General features: G+C 41.9%; 2 protein-coding genes across 2 annotated transcripts; one reads left to right on the forward strand and one right to left on the reverse strand.

Annotated features, from left to right (window-relative positions):
• The first annotated feature begins 213 nt into the window (after positions 1-213).
• On the forward strand, positions 214-9,765 carry pmpcb (peptidase, mitochondrial processing subunit beta). Its single transcript, XM_069671351.1, has 13 exons — positions 214-318; positions 650-787; positions 1,739-1,825; positions 2,010-2,139; positions 2,284-2,482; positions 2,595-2,674; positions 2,940-3,052; positions 3,826-3,969; positions 5,503-5,663; positions 5,755-5,840; positions 5,930-6,018; positions 6,208-6,283; positions 9,567-9,765. The coding sequence occupies exons 1-13, from the start codon at positions 235-237 to the stop codon at positions 9,629-9,631; spliced, it is 1,452 nt and encodes a 483-aa protein (XP_069527452.1). The 5' UTR covers positions 214-234; the 3' UTR covers positions 9,632-9,765.
• On the reverse strand, positions 9,706-18,941 carry dnajc2 (DnaJ (Hsp40) homolog, subfamily C, member 2). The gene is made up of 16 exons (XM_069671350.1): positions 18,751-18,941; positions 17,444-17,634; positions 17,111-17,186; positions 16,924-17,022; positions 16,621-16,843; positions 16,443-16,508; positions 16,119-16,210; positions 15,896-16,017; positions 15,581-15,730; positions 14,323-14,411; positions 14,117-14,186; positions 13,525-13,709; positions 12,569-12,669; positions 11,899-12,009; positions 9,996-10,156; positions 9,706-9,863 (listed from the first exon to the last, which is right to left on the reverse strand). The coding sequence occupies exons 1-16, from the start codon at positions 18,803-18,805 to the stop codon at positions 9,795-9,797; spliced, it is 1,860 nt and encodes a 619-aa protein (XP_069527451.1). The 5' UTR covers positions 18,806-18,941; the 3' UTR covers positions 9,706-9,794.
• Positions 18,942-19,091: the final 150 nt, after the last annotated feature.

A 19,091-nucleotide genomic window follows, 5' to 3' on the forward strand; every position in this document is an offset into this window, starting at 1 on the left:
TACGCTTTAGGATCTTCTTCATCCAATATTATTCAGGTTATTTATTTGCCATGACGACTTTTGTTGATATTATTATTTATTATTATTGATTAGATTTTTTGTATTTTTTAGTCTAAAAAATTCCGTTATTTTAAAATCTTTTATTCTTTTGACTCAACTCGCAAACCCCGGCGAATGTTGCGTACTTCTTGCGTCATTCAGAACGGCGCTTGCGCAGTTTGGTAGATAAACAATATGGCGGCGTCCGTGCATCGCCTCACGGCTGCTGGGAGATGTCTCCTTCAAAGACATTTACTGAAGACAAATTCTTTAAGCAGGGTAAAACGAACTTGTTCACAGTTATGTTTAGATATAACACTTCCTTTAAAGTTATTATTTCACAGTCTAACGGAGGAAAACCTCTCGGCGTGGCCGTCAGGCTAACTGTTTGCTAACAGTTAAAGTTAGCTAGAACTGCGACATTCACGGCTGATCCGAGATAAATTCTTAACTTGTGTTTGAAGTTACGCTTGTTTAAGCACGTAAAACAATTGACGCTGTACGATAGTTTAAATCGTAAAGGCTGACAGGTGACTGTCTGACGTCACTGCTCTGTATTTGCAGTATCACCATGACTGGATGTTAACTCGTGTCTGTCCTCCACCTGCAGCTCCCAGCTGGATCGCACAGACTCTTGGCTACTCAAGCTGCTCACCAGGTGGCTCTAAATGTTCCCGAAACCAAGGTGACCACTTTAGAAAACGGACTCCGTGTGGCTTCTGAGGACGCCGGGCTTACCACCTGCACAGTGAGTTGAAAGTTACAACCCACTGAACACGCACATACGCTTGGTGTTTACTTGGTCTGGTGTTCTGGCAAACATGTGCTACGTAGCGGTTCTGTGCATGCAGACTGTGCACTTGTAGTGGAAACATCTTTTTAAAGATTGTTACCTTGTGTTACCTTTTTAAAGGGAATTTTACAGCTGTGAAGGACACACGCAATGGTACTATTTTAGAGAAGGCAACATAAATCGTAAGAACACTTTCTTTCATTCATTTACAATGATTGTGAAATGTACAAATCCAGCAATAAAATACAATGTTATTCTCTCAGTGATTAACATACACAAATATCATTTTTATTAAACTACTGCACATAAAACCTTAAAAATTAATCTCTCCAGTCCAAACCATAAAAAAGAAATAAAACGATGAACACATTTTAAAGTTGTCATAATTAATTTTCTGCTCTATTTACACTTGTTTTTGTTTTGAAGGGGAAAAAATAATATCATCTTTTAATGTTGAACCATGGCCACGGACCGGTACCAGGCCTTGGGTCATTTAGTACCAGGCTGCGTAACCAAATAGGTGTCTGCGACATTCCAAACATACAGAGTCAGACTCGTTGCATGAGCTGTGCAAAGTGTGCAACCGCACAGGACCGTACGTCTGCAGCAACACTTTAAAAGTAGCCCAATTCAGCTGGAAAACCACGGACCAGGCAACCCTGGCTTTGCATCAAATGAACTACACAGCATGGACATATGACAGCTGGTGGAGAAGAAGTTTATACTTTAACTGTGCGCGAAATACGGGAAGATCACAACGTCAGAAATATTATAACTAGAGCCACTGATTTAACCAATTAAATAGCAGAGTTATTTTGCACTGAGCTGTTTTGTTTCCCACTTGGTACAGTAGTTGCAAAGAGTGTGGATATAAATTTGTGAATATTTATCACTGATTTCTTCCAGGTGGGCCTCTGGATAGACGCTGGCAGTCGCTACGAGAACGAGAGAAATAATGGCACAGCACATTTCCTGGAACATATGGCATTTAAGGTGAGATGATGATATAGTAGTTGTATTTGTGTTGTAGGTATGCCACAATAAGCATGTTAGCTAAAAGTTGCTGGAATTCTTCAGGGTGACTTGTGAATGCAAAATTATGCATTTGTAGGAAAAGAAATAAAGTAAATGTTTGTGTTCGGTAATGCCAAACATATTCTGTGTATCTGTCTGACAGGGCACCAGGAAGCGCTCCCAGCTGGATCTTGAGTTGGAGATTGAGAACATGGGGGCTCACCTGAACGCCTACACGTCCCGAGAGCAAACTGTGTATTATGCTAAAGCTTTCTCTAAAGATCTTCCTCGAGGTACAGCAGACAGAGAAGATAAACTTTACAATGATATTTAGCCTGCTCAAGCTGATTTGTACCACACATCACAGAGTAGTATGTTTAAATTATTAAAAACTCAGCAGTTCTTAATGCCCAAAAAAACTTTCTTCCTCCTAAAAGCTGTGGAGATCCTGGCTGACATCATCCAGAACAGCACGCTTGGTGAGGCAGAGATTGAGAGGGAGCGCGGGGTGATCCTCCGAGAGATGCAGGAAGTAGAGACAAATCTGCAGGAAGTGGTCTTTGATTACCTGCATGCCACTGCGTACAGGTCCACCGCTCTGGGCAGGACCATCCTGGGCCCCACCGAGAACATCAAGTAAGAACAAACATTTTCATATTTACAGGACATGTTTTGCAAACAGCTGATCATTTTTATGCTGGTCTGCTTTATTTCTTTCTTCCTGTAAGTGTGTTGTGTTTGATTGCAGGACCATCAACAGAGGAGACCTGGTAGAGTACATCACTACTCACTACAAAGGCCCCAGAATAGTGCTGGCTGCTGCTGGAGGTGAGAGCTCTTTATCTGCTCACCTGTTTATTTTGTACAGGTAGATGTGTTAGTTTGGTATGAAGCTATAAAACAGTCTGTCCTCATATTTGTCACTTTTATTCCAGTGTTTTTAACAATTAAATTAGCTGATGGAGAGGACGGAAACCTTGTCTTCTGTTGAACTTATTATATATTTTGTAAAGATGCTGTTGATAGAAACCAAAGTGTTAAAGTCAGACCAAACTGAATTCTGACCTTGAGGTTTTTCTGTGTTATTGATCAGGAGTTTCACATGATGAGCTCATCGATTTAGCCAAGTACCACTTTGGGAAACTTCCTGGCAGATATAAAGGTGAAGCCCCGGCACTTCCTCTCTGCGACTTCACAGGAAGTGAGGTAATCTCGAGGTCTTATCCTGCATTCACATACTCTCCGGCTCGTCCCATTTCCCAATGATGAAGTCATTCTTGTGGTTTCTGTGTGTTCATAATAAATAATAATGTGGAAACAATAAGGACACTCCAAAGAAGATGTCCTGTATTCTTTCGCTCAGTACAAATCTCGGTCGCTCAACGTGGACAGCAGCAGTCCGCGGTTATGATCTGATACCATAATAAAAATTCTGTGCAAACAAAGCGATGCATCGATATGCAATGTGTGAATTATTAAAATGAATCTTGGCATCAACCCAACATTTACTTTGGACCACCATGTTTCTGTGTTATATGAGGTCAACTTGTGCGATGTTCCAAAATGTCCTAGTTTTCCGACTTTAGGGGGCATTCATGTGAAATTTCCAGATTATTGTGAAACCACATGAATGCAGAATTCGAGCTTGTACAACACATTTATTTGTTTTGGTAATGTTTTATACAGTATATATACAGTATATTTTAGTTAATATTATTTCAGGAACACGTTGTGCCTTTTATCAAATAGCACCAGTAGAGAGATGTCAGGGCATGGACATGGACATGGACATGGGGTGTTGAGGTTCAGGGTCTTTACCTGTAAGCCACAGCGTCGGCCCGTCTTTGAATATGTTTTTATTAAAAACAAATTTTGTTGCGCTTTAAAAACTAGAACTTTATTGAACAAGTATTTGTTTCAAATATAATATCTTAGAAAAGGACAATGATGCCAGTGAATGTGCTGTTGTGTTGCTTCAGATCCGTGTGCGTGATGACAAGATGCCTCTGGCTCACATCGCCATCGCCGTGGAGGCAGTGGGATGGTCCCACCCCGACACCATCCCCCTCATGGTGGCAAACACTCTCATTGGAAACTGGGACCGCTCGTTTGGTGGAGGCGTGGTGAGTACAGATCAAACCTTCAACTTAAGTGATGCAAAGTCGAGCTGCACGATATTAGACAAAACTGACATTGCGATAACTTTGTTCTGCGATAGTTATTGTGATATATAATTTTCCTCTAACAAAACAAAACCCCTCCTACTTTTATCTGTCTTGGTTCAGCGACTCTGACACCCTCATGAAAAAGTGGAGAGTTCAGGTGAAGCGATACGTGTCTTTATAAAAGAATTAAATACAGACTTGTGGGCTGCAGTTGTGTTATTTATACGGTATGTCATCCACCGTTTGTAACAGTGTTTACATTTGTTTTATAAGTGTAACCAGCCTTTGACGGTATCTTTTTGAAACGAAAGGTTGCTGTGTCCTACTTCCTGTTGGCACATGCAAGGTCACGCCATCCTCTCCGTTACCAGCCCGTATATGTAGCTACATTAACAAGCACCTGGACGTGGAGGAATACACACACTGAAAAGCTGCAATGCATAACTAAAAGCCTGCCTGGATCATCCCACAGACGTTATCTGTGACGGCAGCAGCGTCGCGTGCATGTTTAGAGTTTACAGGCAGGTGAGCGTTCACTCTGTGCTCTGATGAAGAGCTGCACTAACGTGAAATCAGACGAACTTTTGTTGTAGAGAAGTGACCGTCTTATGCTTCAAGTCCCTTGTGTTTACTCTGTAAGTGGAATTACTTACAACACACTCTCAGGATTGACACTGTAATGTCTCTCGGACATATGAAGGCGTTGATCTCAAAGCACATCACCTCAGCTTTGCTAATGTTTTTATTAATTAATTAATTAAAAGTTTGAATGATGGAAAACGAGAAAATGTAGAGACTCCTTTTGCACCAAAAAGTAACAGCTTGACTTGTTGCAGTGAATTTGCCTCACAATCTCATGTCCTACGATGTGACTGTTGCATATGCGCATGTCACAATTCCGATGGTTAAACAATATATCCCTAATGCAAAGTAAATCCAACTGTAGTTAAGATTGGTTTAGATATGTAACACCAGGCTGCAGTAGATAACAAACACCCCAGATTCTTGTAAATCCCTCCAGCTCATCTGAACTAGTTTTTTAGCGTCATTGCATTTTCTTGGTAGATCTGTTAACTTGTGCAAACGTCTTAGTTGTGACTATTTAGTTTTTACATTAACAGTATACACGAGACTTTTGAGTTCTTGTATTGGAAGTCTTTTAAAGTGGACACAGCTTAAGTTATTTGTCTTTTCAGTGATCATAATTTAATATTGAGTTAATTAAATAATGACCAAATGTGTCGACCACTCATCACGTCAGGATCCAGGTTTTGAGATCATAAGATCAGATGTGAGACAAAGAGATTTAGCAGTTTCAGACGGAGAGCAATTGTCTTTCATGCCTCTCTGAAAAAGTTGCCGCACATACTGACTCCTGCTGTCCTTTAAAAAACACCAGTAGAATCTTTGTTTGGACAGAAGCATACAGAAATGAACACAGTACAGGTGATGCTCCATGTTGTAACCCTCTTTCTGTCCTCTGTGACCCAGAATCTGTCCAGTAAACTGGCTCAGATGGCCTGTCAGGGAAACCTCTGCCACAGCTTCCAGTCCTTCAACACCTGCTACACAGACACAGGCCTGTGGGGGCTCTACATGGTGTGTGAGCCCGGCACCATCGACGACATGATGCACTTCACTCAGATGGAATGGTCAGTACACATTCTCACACACACAATAAGAACAGATCAGAAAGGTTATGTTCACAGTGGATGATGAGTCGATGATGTTGCCTCCTGTCAGGATGTCTCTCTGCACGAGTGTGACGGACGGCGAGGTGGCTCGAGCCAAAAATCTGCTGAAGACGAACATGCTCCTGCATCTGGACGGTAAGGCTGTGTGATGAAGAGTGTTCTGACAACCAGAGAAGCATTATGTGTTCTGTATGTACATCAGCTTGTTTATCTGCTCTGTCCAGGATCCACCCCCATCTGCGAGGACATCGGCAGACAGATGCTGTGCTACAGTCGCAGGATCCCTCTGCACGAGCTGGAGGCCAGGATCGATGTGAGTGGATAGTCGGAGATTGATGATTACTAAACAACGGCTGTTTTAATTGAAGAATGTCATAAAACAGGATATATCCAAGTTGAATTGACATTTGCATCAGTAAACAAATGTTTTATTGCAAGGGGTTAAAACATGTGTAAAAGATGAGTGAAGGGAAAGTAATATTTGTTTTCTGCCCGTCAACAGGCCATCGATGCTAAGACTATAAAGGATGTATGCACCAAATACATCTTCAACAAGGCTCCCGCCATTGCAGCAGTTGGTATGTTGATATTTGTCCCTGATTTTGATGTTTATGTATTGTTTGGTTTTATAAAAGTCTAACTTGTACATCTTGTAGCAGGAGGGTGTGTCTAGTATAAAGTGACTCTCCCTGAAATCATGGAGTTTTAAGAGTTTAAGCTGCTCTCTGTTAAGACAGTTTAAGTTTGGGTTAGTCAGTTTCTTATCCTGGAGAAGTCATGCCAGTGGACTTTGTATCAGAAGTAAAGGCAATGCCTGAAATGTGCATTCTTTGTAACGACCAGCAGGGGCGATTCCACTGTTAGCCAAAAAAAGTCCCAATTGTACAGAAGATGTTGTTTGTGGTCTCAATCAGTAGTTTTAGTCTTTTTCAATAACTAATAAAGTTCCACTTGTAGTAAATAGACAAAGTAGCAGAGTATTTTTAGGGACTTCTGGCTCAAGAACGGCAGGATGAGGACACCAAAATGTCGAACATGAGGCTTAAAACAGCAGTAAAGAAAGAAATGGATGACGTGTGGAGAAGACTCTGTGCTCTTGGGATTTTTCCCCAGTGCAGGCTTTATCCATCCTGGCCATGAAGTCTAAATTTTCACACAGCCTTCTGTGCTTGCAGTGTTCTTTCTGTGTTAAAGCATCAGGTCTACCTAATAGATATTTCCAACGGAGTAAGTCTAAGTTATTACCAAGTATTTGGACTTGGAGTATTTGGACCTGGTGACCAGGACTGAAAGCTCCAATGAGGAAGTTTTGGTTTGTACCCCATGTGGACAAAGTTGTACCTGTAATGTCTTTGCTGATTTAGTCCTGTACATGTGTAGGAAGTGTTTTTAAAAAATATCTCATCCTGCTGTCTTGTAACTTTTAAAAGCATCACTTGCTGTGAATGTTTGCCATGGAAAATGTTTGCCTTGTCTGTCACCACGTGGTTTCAGGCATGAAAAATAACTTTAAAGATGGAATAAATATTGTTTGCTTTTGTATGTCATGAAGAGGCAGTTTTAATTTCAGTTGGTTTTATAACGGCGTAAAAAGTCCTCAAAGGAGCTTTAATATCGCTGGGTCTTTAGCTTCTTCTTAAAGGTCAAAGGGACTCTGCGGACTGAATGGAGTTCGATAGCTTGTTCCACCTACTGAGGAGAAGAGTGTGGTTAGCGACTTAAGGCCCTGTTGAGATGGGAGTACCAGGCGCCTTTCATTGGCAGATGGAGAGGGTGGATATGTGGATGAGCCATTTTTGTTGCCGTTTTGTAAGTGAGCAAAAGGGTTTTGAGTTTGATGCGAGCGGCGACTGAGAGCCGGTGGAGGGATATGAGCAGTGGAGTGACATGTGCTGTTTTGGGTTGATTGAAGACCAGTTGCGCTGCTGCGTTCTTGGTCATCTGCAGAGGTTTAAATGTGCATGCAGGAAGGCCTGCCAGTAGGGAGTTGCAGTAATCAATGTGTCATCATTAGAGCCTGTGGTGGCAGTTGTGTTACATGCTCTGAAAGGTAGGGTCTGATAGCAATAGAGCTGAGGACTGTCAAGCAGCTTTAGACAGATGCAGTGATTCCGTTACTGACAGTAGTGCAGTTTTGGTAGAGTGGCCCTGTTTAAAGCCAGACTGATTTGGGTCCAACAGATTGTTCTTGGACAGGAAATCAGTGATATGATTAAAGACTGTGCGCTCAAGTATTTTTGACAGGAAGGGTGGTTTGGGTTGAGGGTGCGTGATGGATAAGTATCTGCCTGAATTTCTCAGCATTGAGGACACCATTAATCCGGATCAAATGTTCAACTCTATGTGCAGAAATGCAGCCCCAAACTTGAAAGGAACCTCCACCATGCTTCACTGTTGCCTGCAGACACTCATTATCGTAGCGCTCTCCAGCCCTTCGGCGAACAAAGTGCCTTCTGCTACAGCCAAATATGTCAGATTTGGAGTCATCAGTCCAGAGCACCTGCTGCCATTTTTCTGGTTCCTATGTTTTTGTGCATAGTTGAGTCGCTTGTCCTTGTTTTTGGAGGTATGGCTGTTTGGCTGCAACTCTTCTACAAAAAGCACTTGTGGCCAGACTTGTCCGGACAGTGGATGGGTGAACCTGGGTCCCACTGGTTTCTGCCAGTTCTGAGCTGGTGGCACTGCTGGACATCTTCAGATGTTGAAGGGAAATAAGCTTGTTGTGTGTGTGTTTGTCAAGTTTTGTTGGCTGACCACTGCGTTTTCGATTCTTAATGTCGGCTGTTTCTTTGTGCTTTTTCAAAAGAGCTTGAACGGCAGAGTTTGGTTGTTGTTCAGGCAGCTTTGAGCCTCCTACACAGCCGTGTCTGTTTCAGTTAATGACTGTTTCAACCTACATGTGTAATTGATGATCCTTAGCACCTGTTTGGTATAAGTGGTTGATCATACACCTGACTATAGTTGTACAAAATCCTTGACTTTGTGCAAGTTTACCTCCAAGAATTGATGCTGTTTTGAAAGCAAAGGGTAGCAACACTAAATATTGATTTGGATAGTTATGTTGTTGCTCACTTATTTTGTAAATTGATTAAGTAAAACAATTCTTAGTTGGTTGTTGGGTTTCCATTGTCTGCGAAAGACACGTTTTGTCCTGTACCCTTTAATGACAGGAATTAGTTTGGAGCACATGTAGCTGTAGTAAGCGTCAAAGAGGAGAGGGCCTTACCAGCGGCGACTGTGCTCGGTGGACTCGCGCAGGTAGACTCGCAGGTCTTGTCCCAATTTGGTCTTCGCACTATTTGGGCTGACGCTTTCGCTGACGCTACAGCACAGCTTGTGTGTTTAAATACCAGGAAGTGCCACAGCTGAACCCACTCCTGTTTGATTTCACAACAGAGGTGTGACTCTCGACAGCAGTCCTCACCTACTGACGCTCACAGACAGACACAAGCCTGACAATGACCAATTCCAAAATCAATTAGCAGCAGTTTTGTCTTACCTTAAGCTGACTGCAGAAACCTTCCTATATTCAAGATCACAGCTTGTTGTATTGGTTATGACAACACTGGACTCACAAAAGTCATTGCTCCTCTACAAGGCAATCAATAGGATCAGACAAGGACAGTTTCACTGAGTAAGAAAATCAGTACTTACCCCTCTTCTTGCCAGAAAACAAACTACACAATTTAGACACATTACTTGTAGTTGTAGTACTTACACAAAACTAAATGTTATCATAACCAATACAAACAAAAGCTGAGAGCACAGGTACATCCCCAGTGTATAAATAAACAAATACACCTTTGTTGTGAATACACCTGAAAGCTGTGATATTAATTCAAGCTTGTTTTTGTGTTCCAGGTCCGATTGAACAGCTGCCAGACTACAACCAGATCCGCAGCGGGATGTTCTGGATGAGAGCCTGAGCGGGCCTGAGCGGACCAGAGGACACTTTACCTTCCCACTGTACAGCACACAAACAAAGTATTTAAGTCTCATCTGTAGTATTTTTCCTCCTTTAATTTTTATTATAAAATAAAGACCAACACAATAATGTTAAAATAACAGATACTATCTTTGTGGTTCTTGTCATTTTTTACTCATTGCTGCCACTTGTTCCTGTGCTGCTTTCTTGGCTTTAACCATCTCCACCAGTTCCTGCCAAACAAACACAGAGTGTCAGGATTACACTGTATTACTCAGCCTGTCTAATACTTATCACTCATTTATGCACATACTCCACACTGTACAACAAATATCACCAACATGTAGAATCCAGCCTCTTCTTACCTTGTATCTCTTCATACAGTCTTTCTTGCTTCGTCCCGGGACAGCAGCAGCGATCTTCTCCCACCTCTCAGGTGTGCTGACTGGATAAGTCTTCAGAGCTTGTTCTAGAAGTTTCTGTTCCTCTGTGGTCCAGGCGGCAGCGTTTCCGTCACTACCAGAGGCTGACAGACGACACAAAGCAGTTAATGTTAAACATTTATTAACAGACTTCTTGAGCTATTCTCCTGCTACTATATCATAAACTTCACAATAATAAAAAAGCATCACAGGAATCCTTTCAGTGAGGATGCAAACTGCGACACTTCATGTAAAGCTGCTGTGTTAACTACAGGTGTACAGACAAGTCACTAGCCAGTGGTAGGTTCCATCTTCTATGTAGACTGCACAGAAGAGGAATGTTGGGGCAAACTCATTCCCCCTCTGAGCCAGCATCAGAGGAAATAACAGAGGCGAAACAGCATCTGTAAACTTCAGAGCCAGCAGGGTGGAACAGTGCCATGGCTGTGTGCATTTCAAGCACACGTCATTTCTTTACACCTCGTGCACATTTTGCTTCCGCAACGCTGGAAAACTTTTTAACAAAGGTGGCATGACGGCGGCACTGAGGCAGAACCAGTGTAAAAAGGGCTACTGTCCATTTATGCCACAAGGTACGTTGAGTCAGGCAAATGTAGTTTCAAGTCTGCAAAAACATGTGACTTCCAACATTTGAGGTCATAAAATGTCTTACTCAGTCTTCTTCTTTGGTCTTCAATGTACTATGGCACATTGACTGAGACACGTGAAGACTTTAGCAAATCAATACTGTCTACTTAGCGTTGTATGATTTCTTTTTGGGGTTTCTCTTTTTATGGATTCACTTGACAGTTCTCGTCATTGACAGCAGCATAATTTATACACATTCACAAACCCATTGGAAATGCAACTTTCACAAATCTTCAAGATGAAAAACAGGGAATGTTTGGGAGGGGCAAATAACTATTATGAGGCAACTTGCAAGATCTGCAAAAAAGCTTTTAAACTTGCAAACACTGGAATCAAAGCCCTTGAGTCCATCATGACATCCAATAAGCACAAGACAAGTACAGCACCAATGGAGTCTTGGATGTCTGCTATGACATCATCAACTCCTGCTGGATTACAGACCAGTAACGTTGGATCTAACCCCAATGAAGCTGTGCACATGATAAGTCAAACAACATCCACACACTTTTATCAGAAATGTTGTTCTGGGAATTTGTCTCATACTTTGACATTTCACAAAAAATACATTCTTTCTATCACTACATTCAGTCCTGGTGCTGTGTATTAACAGATCTGCTTTTGACTTTAGATCATTTTACAGAACAAAACATTGCTACATATGCCACACCTGTTTTAATAGCTGTGGTAAAATCCTATTAATTTATTTGTCTGGGTCATAACAAGTCTTACATTTTATTTAATAGCGTGCAGCAACCCGGATTACATTACAAAATATCTTTCATCATCCCCACACTGAACATTTCTTTTCTATAATCTCAACTCAACCTTTAACTGTCAAAGGGGGAGGAAGCCACTGGGCTTTCTTCAGGCACACTCACACTGAGACAGGGATTTACTTTACAATGATTTTCACAGGAGTAACACATCCTGGCATTCACTTGGACTTCAACTAACCTGTACCATAAGCACCTAGTATCCCTACTTTTCAAGCTCTACTTTGAAGTGTTTGAACCCCGCCCCTTTATCTATGAAACACTCAACAATAAGAGGCTGAAACAATATATACCATACATACAAATGTCACAACACATTTCAGTTCACATCCAATCATTTCTACTTTTACAAGTAACATTCAAATACATCTGGAGTTTTTGCCATACAACATGTTGATACACCGACAGAACAGAAATACACTCACCATCAAATCTCTCTGAGGGCACAGCGTTGTCGATGGTCGGCGCGACTGAAGAGTGTTCCTTCTTGAACTTCTCAAACGCTTTTCTGTTGATCTCATCTTTCTGTACTGGATCTGTGCAGACCACATCGACAGCACGGATCAACATCTTTCATATGTTATAGTTAAACAGTAAACGGGAAAAGTTCTGCTCAAGTGAATCGGGTTCAATTCACTTAAGATTTAAATGCAAGGTGTTCTTCTATTTCTGTTGTCTTACATTCTTAGTTTACCAAGATTATTTTCATTTTAACAATGCAACAAATTCTACTATATCTCTTGTTGTGTTTTCTTAGTACCTGTTAAATTGAAGACATTTAAGACATTTTTCATGCATAAAGCAAACTACGGTATAACACGGCACAGACTAGATAAAAGGAGATCACAGATCACTGACCATCATTTAGTCCCTCACTGATTTTACAGCACAAAACTGCATCTGGAAATATTTCACATTTCACACTCAAAAGGACAACACTTGTTCTGCTCTGCACAAAAGCAACATGGGTCTGACTTTGCATTTATTAGCAGCAGTGTGTTTAAAAGAACACCTTCATTCCTTTAACCCATGACTGTTAATAAATGAAAAGCTGCAGGAGTTTGTGCAAATCTCTCTCTTTCAGGGTGATCTTACCGAGCCGCTGGAGGTTCTTGGCTTTGTTGATGACGTCTTTGGCAGTCCTCTTCATGCCGCTGGTGGAGTGCAGGTTCATGTAGTTAGCAATAACTTCCCATCTGGAGGACAAACACACATACAGCACCGTTACTCTTTCTGGAAGACGCATATTAAGGGTTTCTATGTGACCGCATGTGTGTACTCTCCTGTATCTTCGGTGTTGCTGTGCTACTGCATCTTGGGTATAAAGTTCACTGTCTAAGTCAGGTGTGTGATCCCAGAAGGGCAAATGGTTTTTCACTGAGAAAGCCCAGAGGTTATTGTCACCGCAAATTGTGTGTTTTGTTGCTGTACATTGGAAATTAACTACTTTCACCTGGGCAAATGGAAACATCAATAAAAGAACAGTTTCAACTGCAATTCAGTCTGGCTTCCGATCACCATTTTACTTTGAATTGCAAACTACAGCACAGCGCGTCAGCCAGGTCACTCCTGGGTTAGCCACCCAGTAGCTCAGTACAAGACTGAACTCCTTTGACACTTTCCTTACTAACACTACGATCACATGACAAGGTTACACCACAAGACAAACTGTTACTGTCCCTTCTCACTAAATATAGTTTGTTCCTTCTGCTCCTTAAATTGTGCTAAGAGTCAATTAACAAGCTTTTAAGGAACAACAAGTATAAATATACAAGTCTGAATTAATACAATGATGTTTGTGGAAATTAGGAGGGACAAAAAAATGTCCACATTTATACTCAAACCAAAACACACATTCTGTCTGTGGCCTTTCAGGATATAAAGACAATCATGAACAAACACATTTTAATGCATGACACAACATGCATTTCTTGCTGGTTTTATTGGGAAGTCACAGGGATGTTTAATGAGCTTAGATCTGCCAAAACTTGTCTGACCTACACTGAGTGCTGTCCCTGAACACATCCTGTAGACATCATGCGAGTTCATACCTGGCGTTGGTTCCAGCAGGAAACAGGTTGACAGCTTTGATGAGCAGCTGGAGGTCGTCCTCGTTCCAGCCCTTCCCCCCGCCTCCTCCTCCTCCCCCGCTGGCCTGGTCGGTACCGCGGGCCGCCTGCCTCGCCTGGACCTCTGCGTCCCGCTCCTTCTGCAGCTGGGCGTTCACCTCCTGCACCTGAGGGGAGGAGCAACAGCACATCATACACTTCATACATCAACTTAAGGATGTACAGCTGGGATGGCTGATCTATTAGTTGGCCATTTAAATTAAATTTCAACAAAATAAGTTGATTTCAGATTCTTAGATGTGATTATTTTGGTTATTCTTTTCCTCCTCCATGGCAGTAACATAAATATCTTCGAGTTGTGGACAAAAAGACATTTTTGGACATCATCCTAATCTTCAGGAAACACTCATCAACATTTTTTAACATTTTAGCGACCAAACAACTGATTGATTAATCAAATAAATAATGAACAATGAACAGTATTTATATTAACAGCACTACAGAGGTGGTATGGGTGGTTCTCCTGATCGTTTTGGTTGTGTATCTCATCTATCAGATATCAGGGCCTTTTTACCTGCTTGTCCACGGCTGTCTTGCTGTCCTCCTTTGAGCCTGAGGCCAGGATTTCATTCAGGGACTGCAGACTGGAAACAGACAAGACAAATACAGTCAAACACTCTGCTTCCTGTAAGGCTGCTATGGTCCTTCATCTTTAGAATCTTGTGTCCAAACCTGTCATGAAAACATTCTACTATGTGGGAAACACTGATCTTGAAGTACCTCGTCAGCTCCAGCCGATCACAGAGCTTCTCCACCTCCTCCATCATTTTCACGCTGTCAGCTTCATTTTCTGCAAAATAATTCCAGTTCTGTGTGGGGACAGAAAAACACATTCACGAATGCTGGATTTTAATGTCTGTACATGTTGAGGTTTAAAACACACAGGCTCTAAAAAGGGGTCTGAATATGGCATCACATTCTTTCACAGTGGGGAGCTAAAGCCTGAGCAAAATAAAAACGTTCCTTACAGAACTGCCTGCCTTCATCAGGGGACACTTTTAAACACCAATTTCAATATAATTGCGGGAGCACACTTCCCAGATATCCAGACAGTGCTGCATGTGTGACGTCCACGGTTGGCTCCGGTTGTAACTCTTGATTTTCCTGGCTGACGGTCGCTTTCCTTTTTAGACTGTTTGCTTCATCTGAGCGTCGAGTTTGTTTCTTTTTCTTTGGATTTTCACTTCTTGTTGAAGTTGTATCTGTAGTCATCCATCTTTTCTTTGTTCAGCCATAGTAGATTACTGTTTACTCGCAACACTTGCAGAGAGCGGAGAAGCAGCCGCTTAGCTCCGCCTACCCTCTCTGGCAGACCAACCACTGCTGGCTGATGGAAAACACGTCACTAACTGGGCGCTGCTTGTGATTTTTCCCGCAAAAGTCGCCACAGAAACCCAGTCCATAATAACACTATATACTGCAAAGGCAAAGGCTTTCATCAGTGGTCCATAGGATCAATCACCATTGTGTTATCTCATTCAGCGATAGATAGAGACTTAACAGACATTTATTTAAATGACAATCTTCCAGATTATCACTTAAATTACTGTAAAATTCGGTGTATTAGACCACTTTTTATTACTCTTTTATCTAAAAAGTGGGCTGCATTGTGCGACCGATATACCAGCATAAAATGCAGAGAGGTATTTTATTGTGTTACGGTATTTTACCCAGACCATGGCGCTTTAATCTAGCTAAAGCTTCGTCACAGACATGCGCTGTCATGATCGCCAGTGCAATCAACGTTACCGTAGGCTGAACTACAGACTCATTAACTAGCAGGATTACAAACTCGACATGGCGAGACAGATGGTAGGAAATAATTTGTGTTTTGAATGATAATACATTGAAAAAGTGTAGTAATAACTTGTGTCTCATATTCCTGTCCACCTTAGAGTTTCCAGCTGCCTTATCCTCTATCTGTTACCATAAAATCTGTAATAAACTCTGTAATGACTGAAACAAAATGATCTCTAACCTTGCAGGTAGTCCTGAGTTTCTGCCTCTCCTTCTTGATGGCCTTCTTCTGGATCTCCTTCTCTTTCTTGGCCTGCTGAGCGGCCTGCTTGGCCTCCTCTTCCTCCTTCTCCTTCACCAAACGAGCCGCGTCCAGCTCCGCCTGACGCGCCTGAAAAATAAAACAAATGCCTACTGATGAACATCTGTCAATTTCAAATACAAAATTAAGTCACAAAAACTTTCGCTGATCCATATTGAAAGCCAGTTTCACTCTTGTGACACCCCGAGTAAGGATGATGACAAAAGTTGTGGTTGTGTTTGAAATGACACTTACTCTGTCCTTCTCCTCCTGCTCTCTCTTCTTGGCGTCTGCTTTGGCTTTCTTCTCAGACTCCTTCCTGGCTTTTTCTTCTTCTTTGAATTTCTTTATTCTAGGGTCACAGCTGTACGCAGTGTCTGCAGAGAACACAGGAAATGTTTTCCAAATACACATGAGCCTTAGAAGCCATATTGCAAACTGTCTTGTTTCATTGATCTTGCAGTGTGTGAGACTGTACCAACTAGTGTTCGTATTCTGTTCATCTCCTCCTTCTTCCTCTGAGCTCTGGAAGCTCGATTTTGCTTCTCAATCCATCGCCTCTCATCTCGACTGCAAGAGAGGGTTCAAACATGTCCGTCAGATACTTCAAAATGTGTTTGTACGATGACTGCCATCTCACACACACACACACACACACACACACACACACACACACACACACACACACACACACACACACACACACACACACACACACACACACACACACACACACACACACACACACACACACACACACACACACACACACACACACACACACACACACACACACGCTTACCATTCAGCTTTTTCCTTTTCCTCTTCATCCAAGTACGAGAATTCCCTCCACGAATCAAAGTTGTACCTTTAACAATAAACAACACACAAGTTTAAACACTTCTATCCTCTAACCGATCACTAACATTTCTCTTATCAAATACAATTTCTTGCAAGGAAGCAAAAATTCTTCCACTCACCAAAAAGAGTAAAAATTGTCGACTTCTTCGAAGGAGGACTCCATGGTTCCCAGCTTGGGCACGTGCTTTTTGGAAGACCATCTGGCATTTCTGTCGAAAACTGCAGTAAAGCCTTCAAAAAAGTTCTCTTTGCCTTCTCCCTTTGAAGGCACAGCGTTGTCGAAGGTGGGGTCTACACTGTCGAAGGCTCTCCTCTTTACAGGGTCCGACAGGATCTCTATAGCTGAGGTTCAAACAATGACAAGCGGTGAGCTCAGGAACCTCAGGAAACAATGTGCTGACAATAACAAACCTGCCACACACCTTTAGTTATACAGGTAAAGTAGTCGTTGTCTCCCTCTACTATCTGCTCTCCTGCAGCTTTCCTCTTGTCAGGATGGTGTTTCAACACGATTGCTTTGTCTGTTGAGAATCAGCAGAGAATGTGACTGAGACACTTTTTAAACTAACAGAAATGATAAATAAGAGCGGGAGGAAGCGTCATACTCACGGGCAGCTTTGATTTGTTTCTGCGTGGATTTGTACCTCAAGTGTGCCAGCCCGAGGACAGCATAGTGATCTTGATTCTGAACAACAAATAATAAAGGTTTCATTGATCTCTTACATGTTCAGTAGTCTGTAATAAAACTCTGCAACAAACGAGGTGTTACTGCACCAACCGTGTACATATTGCTATTTTTGTTTAATAGAAATGAAGGTATATCCTCAACACGTCTGTAGCATTAGAAACCAGATGTTTGATGAGCCTCTTCTCTGTGATACATATGCTCTGAAAATGAGGCAGAAACTTCTTTTCCTTCGACCTAATATTCGAACTTGATACCTTCCAGTCTTTGGGGTCAAGTGAGCGGAGCATCGGGTACTCCTCCAGCTGAAACTCCTCATCCTCTGACTCTTCTGAGGACTCCACTTCCTCCTCCAGCTCCTGGAAGGAGGTAGATGTACTCCTGTTCCTCCTCTTCACGTAGGCCTCGAACCACCGACCGACAGGCTCCACCTGGACCTGTACAGAGGCTGATAGAAGGGCGGAGATGTGAGTAAAGCTGCTTTGGCTTTGGTCAGTATTAGAGCACAACTAATCTGGGGTTTCTGAGGCTGACGCTGATACCAATATTAAAGAGAAAAAATCCACTAATCAACAAAAAGGCAGACATTAGGGTGAGTTAGTGAGCTGGATTGATGCATAGATGTGGACCAATTTGCTGCGATATTACTGTAGAAAGGTACTCAGAAGGTTATCTTTCTGAAACAAATAACTTAAAAAAAAATACATAACATTCATCGTCAAGCAGACCACTGTCTGCTCAGTGCTGACAACTTTCTACAATTGACTTAGTGTGTGTTTGGCTGGACAAACTACAAGATGACACCATTTGTAAATCTTCCCAAGCATGGTTTCATGCATTATATGTTCTGTAAAAAATGGCATCTGGCCTATATATAAAAACATAAACACCAAGACTGATACATCCGCCATAGGCCTGTGTACTCCGATAATATTGGCAGCAGGAAATATCTCTTTGGCTCTAGATAAACTAAATGTAATAACAAAATGTTAAGCCTGTAAATTGCCTATTGCTAAACTAATCTTATTGTGAAACGCCTCTACAAATAACACCAAAACCACCTGGTTAAAGAACATATTCCTTCATAAAGATAAACTAGCCCTCTTTTCCCTCAGTGACAATGGTGACAGCTTGTCTGAAGGTACAACAGGTGTCCACACATTATGCAACCACCCGGTAATGAATGTCTTGACACCCAGATACATTAAAAGCATGTGAAGTGTCAAACAAGGGAAAGCCATTCAAATATCAAGAGCCACCAAATAGCACGTTTTCAGCTAAAATAAAGAAGTCTACTACATCACTGCAGCAAGTGCCACCATGAGTGGGCAGCAGCTCGGCTACATTACCACGTTATGCAACACAGTAACAGCAACCAAGATACAACACAAATTAATTACAGTAAAAGGGGCATTCCTTAAATCTAAATAACCTTAAAATATTATGTTAGGTTAGTCCTTGTTGTCTTCTTTTTAGCTGCAAGCTAAGGACTATAGCAACAGTCTATATTTATACCATTGGTAGCTTAGCTAGCTACCTTCCTCTGGCCTCTTTCAGTGCTTACCGGCAGCGGCTGTACAGACAACCGTTTCATCTCCGTCCTGCGCTTCTAACAGCATCTTACAAGAAGCGGCTACACGAACATTCAAGTGCCCTAATAATCAAGTGAAAGCTTTCTAAAGTGCTAAAGTTTTCTGGCCCGCTCATTAACACACCACATGGGCCTCCCTATCCAAGTGCCAATCCGAAACGAGCTACGGTGTCACGCCGTTAACACGTCCGTATTGTAGTCTCGGTTCCGTATAAAGCTTCCGCAGTTCCGCTACAGACTTTTATTAAACAGGCCCTCTTAGATGGAAACCCACTCATATCAGTTAGATTTTTTTTGCAATATTTTAATAATAC

This window comes from Semicossyphus pulcher, unplaced genomic scaffold (assembly GCF_022749685.1).
Source record: "Semicossyphus pulcher isolate SPU_LCO1_2020_fin unplaced genomic scaffold, fSemPul1.0.p SCAF_20, whole genome shotgun sequence".
In the NCBI taxonomy this organism is placed as follows: Eukaryota; Metazoa; Chordata; class Actinopteri; order Labriformes; family Labridae; genus Semicossyphus; species Semicossyphus pulcher.

Bases quoted from the DNA above. Each gene is read 5' to 3' on its own strand.
- dnajc2 (XM_069671350.1), bottom strand. From the start codon at position 18,805: ATGCTGTTAGAAGCGCAGGACGGAGATGAAACGGTTGTCTGTACAGCC. The intron at 17,023-17,110 runs GTGAGTATGACG...GATTCTCAACAG, and splicing joins GAAACAAATCAAAGCTGCCC to ACAAAGCAATCGTGTTGAAA. The intron at 12,670-13,524 runs GTATGAACTCGC...TTTGTCCTCCAG, and splicing joins CCTGCTGGAACCAACGCCAG to ATGGGAAGTTATTGCTAACT.
- pmpcb (XM_069671351.1), top strand. From the start codon at position 235: ATGGCGGCGTCCGTGCATCGCCTCACGGCTGCTGGGAGATGTCTCCTT. The intron at 2,483-2,594 runs GTAAGAACAAAC...GTTTGATTGCAG, and splicing joins GGCCCCACCGAGAACATCAA to GACCATCAACAGAGGAGACC. The intron at 5,841-5,929 runs GTAAGGCTGTGT...TGCTCTGTCCAG, and splicing joins CATGCTCCTGCATCTGGACG to GATCCACCCCCATCTGCGAG.